At 53.8% G+C, this 8,449-nt stretch overlaps 1 protein-coding gene across 11 annotated transcripts in view; it reads left to right on the top strand.

Annotated features, from left to right (window-relative positions):
• Positions 1-288: 288 nt before the first annotated feature.
• TMTC4 (transmembrane O-mannosyltransferase targeting cadherins 4) overlaps positions 289-8,449 on the top strand; it is an 81,167-nt gene continuing 73,006 nt past the window's right edge. For 4 of the 11 annotated variants that reach the window (XR_014818837.1, XR_014818838.1, XR_014818836.1 and 1 more), the window contains exons 1-2: positions 617-668; positions 6,405-6,620. Coding sequence is in view for 5 of the 11 variants with exons in the window: in XM_005668511.4 (XP_005668568.1) it covers positions 6,150-6,161; positions 6,405-6,620 (228 nt within the window). In the remaining 6 variants the exon portion in view is untranslated. 11 annotated transcript variants of the gene reach the window in all.

Below are 8,449 nucleotides of genomic sequence, written 5' to 3'. Positions count from 1 at the left end.
GAGACACACTTTTGGAACAACTCCTCCCAGACAGGAAGAAGTCTATAGAGTTCTGGTCGTTCCGATCCAGCGCCTTTTCCTGCGGAGACGCTGCAGTACCTCCGCCGAGCGCCACCGAAAGCGCGAGGAGCGCGAGACAGGCCAGGAACAAGCTTCTGCGAGGCGGACGGCAGGAGGGAGGGAGACGTGCCCGCGACAGCCCCTCTGCGACCAGCTCCCGCAGCCCGCCTTCCGGGGCCAGGCTAGGGCCGCCCCTTCCCGCCCCGGCCCCGCCCGGGCTCCGCGCGCAGAACATTTCCTCCTCTCCAGCGGAGTCCGTCTGTCCCTGCGGCTCCTTCTCCGCGACTAGCGCCCTCTGGCCTGACGTCACTGGCGCGCCCACCAATGAGCTGAAGAGGGGCCGGCGGCGGCGTGAAAGTGACGGTAGAAGCAACCAATAGCCGCGAGGAGGGGGCGGGCCGAGGCGGGAGTGTGAGAGAGCGCGTCCGCGCGCGTGGGGAGCTGCGGGCGGTGCGGGCGGCGCACGGCGCGGGCGAGGGGGGCGCGGCAGGGGGCGGGGGCGCGGCGCGGGCGGCCCCTCCCCCTGGCCAGCTCCGGGCGGGCGCCGAGAGCTGGGGGACTTTGCGCGCCCGGGAGGGAGATGCGGCCGCCGCTCTGGCTCCTTGCAGGTAACGCGCGGGGCGGCCCCTGCAGGGCCGAGCGGCGGAGAGCGCCGCGGGGCCAGCGGAGTTGGGTGCGGAGCGGACGCGGGGTTCCCACTGCCGCCGCGTCCCGAGCCCCATGGGCCGACGCGGGCGCGGTGTCGGCGCTGCTGGAGGAGTTGGCTCCAAGACCTGAGCTGCGGCCGGGGCTAGAGTCAGGGGGGTTGCGGGCCCTCTCGCCTGGCTCCCGGGTGTAAGCGGCACGCGGGACAAAGAGCGTGGCGTGAAGGGTGCACACTCCGCCAGCCCGCGCCCCTGCGCCAGCCCGCGCCCCCTGCCCACTCCACCGGCGCGGACGCTCCTTCGACCCCAGTCTCACGAGCGCCTCTGGCGCGTCCCCGGAGCGGCCACCTGGCCGCGGGGCCCCGCGCCACCCCGCGCCTGGCCGCCAGCTGGCCGCAGCGCGGACAACGGCAGGGCGCAGCCGGGCGGCTTGGCCGCCTGCCCAGGGTTAAAGGCGGCTCCCCTGCAGCGCTGTAGTGCCAGCCACTCCGCGCTGGCTGCCGGGCGGAGCGGCAGGAGAGCGGCGTGCCCTGGGTCGGGGCCCTTGGGGCTACCGGGCTGCCACTTCCCTGCGCGGGCTTGGAGTTTGGGGAAGCGGAGCAGGTGGTGCAGCCGCCACTTCACCTCCCGCGGACTCCGCGGGGCTTCTGGTCTTGTTGATGTTGTGGCTGTAGGCTGTGTGTATTTTCTTCTTTTTTTAACCACACACAAAAGAAGGGAGGAGTTAGAGCAGAGCTCTCGCCAGAGCTCTGAATCATCCCACACTGCTCTTTCTCTCGGAGAGCAGATGGGTGGGGAGGATTTCTTGAGAAATAATTAACAGTAAGGACGGACTGGATCCCCTCCCGGTCCCCTCTCCTCGAGGTCCCGACCGTGACACCGGCTGACTTAGAGGGAAAAATGGCTACAAGCTAGCAAGCTGGAAACTTTCTGGGACAGTGGGGACCTTGAATGTCGAACCTCCGCAGTCATTGCTGCTATAGGCACGCCTGGCCGTCCTGTGTTACTGAATTAAGAAACCAGGAAGGTGGTCCCGAGAGGACGACACTTGGAGTGGCATTCGGTTCCGCGGAGGGTGGTGGAAATGACAGTCCCTGTGCCTTGAGGGCCCCAGGAGAGGAGCAGGCAGCTCAGGTCTCCAGATGCTGGGGCAGAAACCACGTGTTCTTTATTCTGGTTTCCAGAGGCACTGTCTCATTTCAGCCTGGCAGAGGGCAGCTGGTGCGTGAATGGTTGCTGGTGAGGTCGAAAGGACAGCCTGAGCCCAGAAGGCCCTTTGGTGCAAGTGGAAGAATATTCTGTAGGAGGTGGTGGCTGCTCAGTTTTCCAGGGATCATTTAGGTTTGATCTGTCATCCCCTTTCCTGCAGTCTAGGCTGCTGTGTCAGCTGTCACCAGGTCCCCAGGGTTCACAGCTCAGTGACTGATGTTTATTTGCTTTCGGAAGGTGACATGGGGTCCCTGCTGGAGGCCTTTTTGACCTTTTCATTGGTGATTGACGAATTTGTGGTAACCATCTGAAAATAGAGGCTTGAGAAAAGTTTGAGAAATTGAGAATAGACTTCTGCTTCTTCCAAATCCAACTCCTTGTAGGTACCAGTTGATTCTCAGTATAGTGCGAAACCTGCACAGGAGTGGGACAATGCCAACTTTGTCCTTTAGGCAAGACATTCCCTGGAGGAGAGGGCCATGGTGATGCTCCACCCCCCACCCCCACCCCATGGCCATCGAGAGAGAAACGGAACGGAACGTGGGCCTTCTCCGCTCATGGTCTGGGTGCCAAAAAGGGGACCCGTCTCTTCCGTCATACCACCTCATGCTAGCAGGGCTTCTTGTACCTTAGTACCAAGCCTGGCTGGAATCACTGCAGGCACAAAGGTCGTGTACCGTTGGAGAAAGAGGAATTGGAAACAGGATCGGTTTGTATGGCTGTGCAGTTTATGCAGGACAGACGGATGCCTGGCCAGGGAAGCAGTGCTCTGGGTCAGCCCCAAAGGAGGGTACCCTTTTCTCAGTTGCATCAGGTCACCAGCTGGCCTTGGTTGGTGAGCCCATCTTCAAGAATAAACAGCCGCATCAGGTGATCCCAAGACAGGAGGTCGGGGGCTGGGCACCGGGAACTAATCTTGCCAAAATAATACCAGTAATGAGGACTAATTGTTTACACTCTCACTTGAGCCTTACCGCCACCTCCTCCAGCTGGTACCCTCTCGTGCTGATGAGGCTCAGTCCTTCAAAGACTAGGAAGCTCAAGGTCATGCAGGTACCAAGTCCAAATCTGTCTGCCTCCAGAGCCTGTGCTTTTAACCACTGGGCTGGACCGAGCACTCTGTGCAGGTTCCTAACACTTTGTAGCTGTGCTGCATTTGCTCATCCACAGTATTTTCTGACCTCCTACTATACCCATCAACAGTCGTGCCTGAAATGAAGAGGCCGTTGTGAGTATTCTCAGGGGCAGCAGAGAAGTGAGAATCTTAGAGACTAGAGGAGGGGAGCTGCCCTGACGAGGGGAGCAGCCAGAAGGGAGAAGGGGACAGACTAGGTTCCCTGGTGTCTGTGCAGGAGAAAAAGAGGAGCTCTTCTGAGATTGGCTCCCCCATCCTGTTGACTCCCCGAGAGTCCAGGCCTGGCCCACCACGCGCCCAAATGTTCGGGGCTGTTGTCTAAGAACCAGACTTGCTGTGTGTGTTACAAAAATGGAGATGAAAAGGGAGGCACCACCACTAATTTAGGAGCACACATTACTCCCTGGTCCAGTGTTCTTCCAGGAGGGCCCCTGGAACCCCACGTAACCTTTTGTGAAATGCGCTTCAACTTTTGGGGCCTGAAGCAGACGACATCAAAGACCACTTATGGGACCATTTGTCAGCTCACAGCTCTGTTTTACATTTAAAGTCGATATCAAGTATTTGCTCTCTTTCACATTTCCCGGCCATGGATCGAACCTCTGCCACAGTAGCCCCCCAAGCTGCTCTAGTGACAACACTGGATCCTTAACCTGTTGGGCCACAAGAGAACTCCACATTCATTTTCTAAATCAAAGAACCCCTTTACCCTCTCCAAGGTAAGTCAGGCTATCTCCCTAACTATTCAGGCTTTTTCAATTATGTAGTTTATTTCTAGTAGCAGGAGTCATTCCATTAGCTGCAGTGTAGACACAGCGGTTGGGGCCTGCATGGTGACCTCTGCTGTGTTAGGAGCTGCAGTTTGGATTTGACCAATGGCTTATCCTTTCACTGAAAAGGGGGAAAAAAAAAACCCAACACAGCAGATAGTGGCTGGAATATCACAGTGGAGAAGTTCAGGGGCCAGCACTGAGAGCCAGGGAGCCCTCCATCTCCGGACTGTAAACCAGGGCCTGTTTCCAGCACCTGGAAAGGGCCCGTGTGACTGGAGCAGAGTGTGTCCTGTTGACCTTTGGCTTTGTCTCCAACTTCAGGCGGATAGAAGCCTATGGAGAAAAGATGCCTGTGTGGGAGTTCCCATTGAGGCACAGCAAAAACAAATTGGACTAGTATCCATGAGGACGCAGGTTCAATCCCTGGCCTCACTCAGTGGGTTAAGGATCCAGTGTTGCCATGAGCTGTGGTATAGGTCGCAGACATGGCTCGGATCCTGAGCTGCTGTAGCTGTGGTGTACACCTGTGGTGTAGGCTAGCAGCTGTAGCTCCAATTTGACCCCTTGCCTGGGAACTTCCATATGCTGCAGATGTGGCCCTAAAAAGACCAAAAAAAAAAAAGCAAGAAAAGATGCCTGTGACCTCAGGTGACCGCTTGGGCCGAGTTCTTATTGATTCCATAGTCTAGGGTATTCCCTCAGAGGCTTGGAAACAAATGCAGTTGATCCTTGAACAACCAGGGTTGACCTGCATGTGTCCACGTGTGTGCGGATTATTTTCAGGACTTCACCATCTGCAGTGAGTTAAATCCCCGGATGCGGAGGAACCATGGATACAAGGGGCTGACTGTAAGTTATACGTGGACTTTCAGCTGTAGCAAGGGCCAGTACCCCTAACCCCCGAGTTGTTCAAGGGTCAAGTGTGCCTCTAAACCGCCTTCCCCATCAGGAGGCTTGTGATTTTCTTCCACCTCAGCATGGAGGAATGTGCGCCAGCCCCCTTACTGGGGCAGGCAAGAGCCTCAGGACCAGTAAACCAGATGTTCGGGGTGGGGGGGCTTCTCAGGATGGTCTGTGCCCATGCCCCCTCCCTCGTTGAGGAAAGCACTTGTAATCGTGGCTAACCTTTCCCCAGCAGGCACTAAGCCAGGCAGTGTTCCTCAGCCCCTTAGGCAGGTGTCTTATTTAACTTTCAGGACAGCCATGTAAGGTGGGCCCAGTTGTCATCCCTGTCTGAGAAGTGAGGAAACAGAGAGGTGAAGTAACTTGGCCAAAGTGACAGGATTGGAACTTCTAAGCTGTTTGACGCAGCGGTGATCCTTTGGTAAAACCAAAGACAGGGCCTCTGGAGGGTGAGGCGGCCATGGGGACAGATACTATGTGATTAGAGGGATAGTTTAATATTTGTTTGGGTGAATTCCAAGTCAGGAAGCTCTTAGGCAGCTCTCACTGCTAGAAAGTTCTTTTGTTTTGCGCAGTAGCACAGGAAGTGGACTGGGGGATAGGTAGCTTACACCAGGCCACGGAGCTAATAAATGCCAGGGCTGAGAGAGAAAATTTCTGGCTTTAGCATTGAGCCCGTTTGGAAGAAGAGTTAAAATGAAGTCTTTTAACTTGGCACATCGATGTGGAAGGTCGTGTTCTCACCTGGGAGCGCCCAGGCCCTTCTCTTTTGGGATGCAGCTCAAACTGCTGGGGTGCGATGCTGTCCCAGGCTGGGCAGTGTGCAGTGCGTGCCCTGCAGTGTCTGTCCTCTGTGTGTGAAGCACGGCTGTGTGCTTGCCTCCTCTTCTCTGTCAGGCCCTTCTCCCTCCCAGATTCTCATTTACCTGCTGTGCGTGTCTACAGATAAACAGTAAGCGCTTTCAGAATCAGGACGCTGCATCATGCACGCATGCGCACACCATGTGCTAAGCCCCAACAATGAATATTGACCAATTTTTCTTGATTGGATGAAGCAAAATAGTTTTTTTTTTTTTTGAACTTTGTAAACTGGTGCGAGGACTATGAAAATTATTTGCCTTGTGGAGTCGGTAAATATAGAATCCCCTTAAATCTGTTTCTCTCAAGGGTAATCCAGTATCAGAAACCCAAGGACTTCTGATTTGGTAGGTTGCACTGGGCCCAGGAGAATCTCTGTGTGAGTGACTTTTCTGCCCACTGGAAATCACTTTGCAAGCTTTTAATGATTGTATCTTATAAACTTGCAGCATAAACCAATAAATGACTGTCTGGCTCTCATTCACTTGAAGTAAACATGTCCACTGTATAAACACTCCTGACTGAATTCCTGGTGTGGCGCAGCCGACATGAATCCGATGAGCATTCATGGGGATACAGGTTCGATCCCCGGCCTCGCTTAGTGGGTTAAGGATCCGGCATTGCCGTGAGCTGTGGTGTAGATCGCAGATGCGGCTCGAATCTGGTGTGGCTGTGGCTGTGGTGTGGGCCGGCAGCTGTAGCTCTGATGCGACCCCCTAGCCCGGGAACTTCCATATGCGGCCCTAAAAAAGCAAAATAAAATGAACACTGCTGACAGTGCACGCGTTGCTGAGCATTCATGCCGGGTCCGTTTCCTTGCAGGTTTCTAGGCAGCATAATGCTGGAGCAAGAGGCTGGCTGCCCGCGGTTTTCAGGATGGCCGAGTGGGATGCTGATCTGGACCACATCATTCCATCTGCTGTCCTCCCTCCTTTCTGGGCTAAGCTAGTCGTGGGCTTCGCTTCCCTCCTGTGTTTCGCACGCAGCTACGATGGCGACTTTGTCTTCGACGACTCTGAAGCGATTGTTAACAATAAGGTATCTTAACTTCTCTTTGATAAACGGGCGTTAACCACTTGCGTATGTCTCCTCTAATCTGCTTCTGTGTCAGGTTATTCTCTACTGAACCTGGGCTCCCATCGTGCTCTAGATTTCCCATCGCTTTCAGATGGCATCTCCTTGATTTAGGGCCCCTTTTATCCCTGGCAGCAGGGGCTTCAAGCCCTGCCTAACCTCAAGCAGGAGGCCCCAGTCCACACACAATGGTATCAGAGAGACGTTCTTCCAAGATGACAAGGCCAGGGTATTACAGGGCCTTGCAGACTATTTCAGGTTTTGTGACACATTTCCAGAACTTTAGGCTAGAATGGTCCCCGCTCCCACCCCCACGCCCCCACTGCCACCAAAAAAACAACCAAAAATCCCCATGCATTTGCCACAGTGATGGACGAGTCTTGTCTCCCGCTGGAAGGTGCGTCCTCAGCAGACAGAGAGCTGCCTCCTTCTTTGTCCTTCTCTGGTACAGCATCGGGACGGCCTGCTGCCAGCTGCCCGAAGACCAGGAGCCTACAGCTCAGGGAAACTGCAGTTCCTGCTCGTTTCATGGTTGGAGACTCGGGTTTGCTGACTTTGCAAAATCCTAGCTGGTTTTGCTCACCAGCAGGTGTAGGGAAAAAGGACACTCTCATCATTCACTCGCTGACTGAGATAGGAAAGGAGAAACAGGTTTCAGCGAGCTAAAGAAGAGCAGCACGGGGAACTTGGAGGCAGGGAGAGCCCAGAGGAGGAAGAGTGGGAACAGCAGAGGGTAGAGCCTCTGACAAGCTCGCTGCTCAGCACATGTTCTCTGCGCCTTCATGGGTGAAGGAATCTTGATGGAATTTGCTAATCTCTCCCTAGTAGATGCAGTTGAAGCAACTCTTTGACGCTGTCCTTAAATGCTCTTAAAATTTTGAAGTTAGGGATTTCTTCCAAATGAGGAAAAGGTCATTTTCATATTGAAAGTGTTGAGGATTTCCCTGGGGGCTCAGCGAGTTAAGGATCTAGCATCGTCGCTGTTGTGGCATGGGTTCGACCCCTGGCCTGGGAACTTCTGCAGGCCGAGGGCACAGCCAAAAAAGTTTTCAGAAAAATTCCTTATGTAACAAACATATATAGGGTGGGGAGGGCTAAAGAGTTGATTGCTTTGCAGATATTTTATTGGCAACATACTGTAAATGATTTTCTGTTTGGATGGCACAGACTCCAGCCTCGTTCATCTTCATTTTGAATTCAAGTTCTTCATGTGTAATTTTCCTCAAGTCCACCCTGCAGTTACTGCAGGTGTTTCTGTTCCAGTTCTTTTTTTTTTTTTTTTTTTTTTCTTTTTTGTCTTTTTTCCATTTCTTGGGCCGCTCCCGCAGCATATGGAGGCTCCCAGGCTAGGGGTCGAATCGGAGCTGCAGCTTCCGGCCTACACCACAGCCGCAGCAACGTCAGATCCTTAACCCACTGAGCAAGGCCAGGGATCAAACCCGTAGCCTCATGGTTCCTAGACAGATTCATTAACCACTGAACCACGGCAGGAACTCCTCCAGTTCTTTTTTAAACCTGCTTAAAAGAAAAATAAGTTTGCAGCTCTAAGCAGCTATGTCCCATTGGAGGCTGAAGAGCTACAGCTTTGCTTTTCTAACCAGATGGGAGGCTGTGCCTTTATTTACTTATTTTTTTAAATTCCACTGGTTGAGAGTTTCTAAATATATTTATTTTCTTAAATTCCACTGGTTGAGAGTTTCCAAGTATATTTATTTATTTTTTTAAATTCCGCTGGTTGCGAGTTTCTAGATTCTTCCACTGTTATAAAGTAGAGGATCTAGAAAGTGTTCACG

The sequence above is a fragment of the Sus scrofa genome, chromosome 11 (assembly GCF_054392235.1).
Source record: "Sus scrofa isolate SSC_HxYL_T2T_F1_AM1 chromosome 11, Sscrofa_HxYL_maternal_Yorkshire_Landrace_v2.0, whole genome shotgun sequence".
NCBI classification, from domain to species: domain Eukaryota; kingdom Metazoa; phylum Chordata; class Mammalia; order Artiodactyla; family Suidae; genus Sus; species Sus scrofa.
This window is presented reverse-complemented; position numbering and strand designations above follow the sequence as displayed.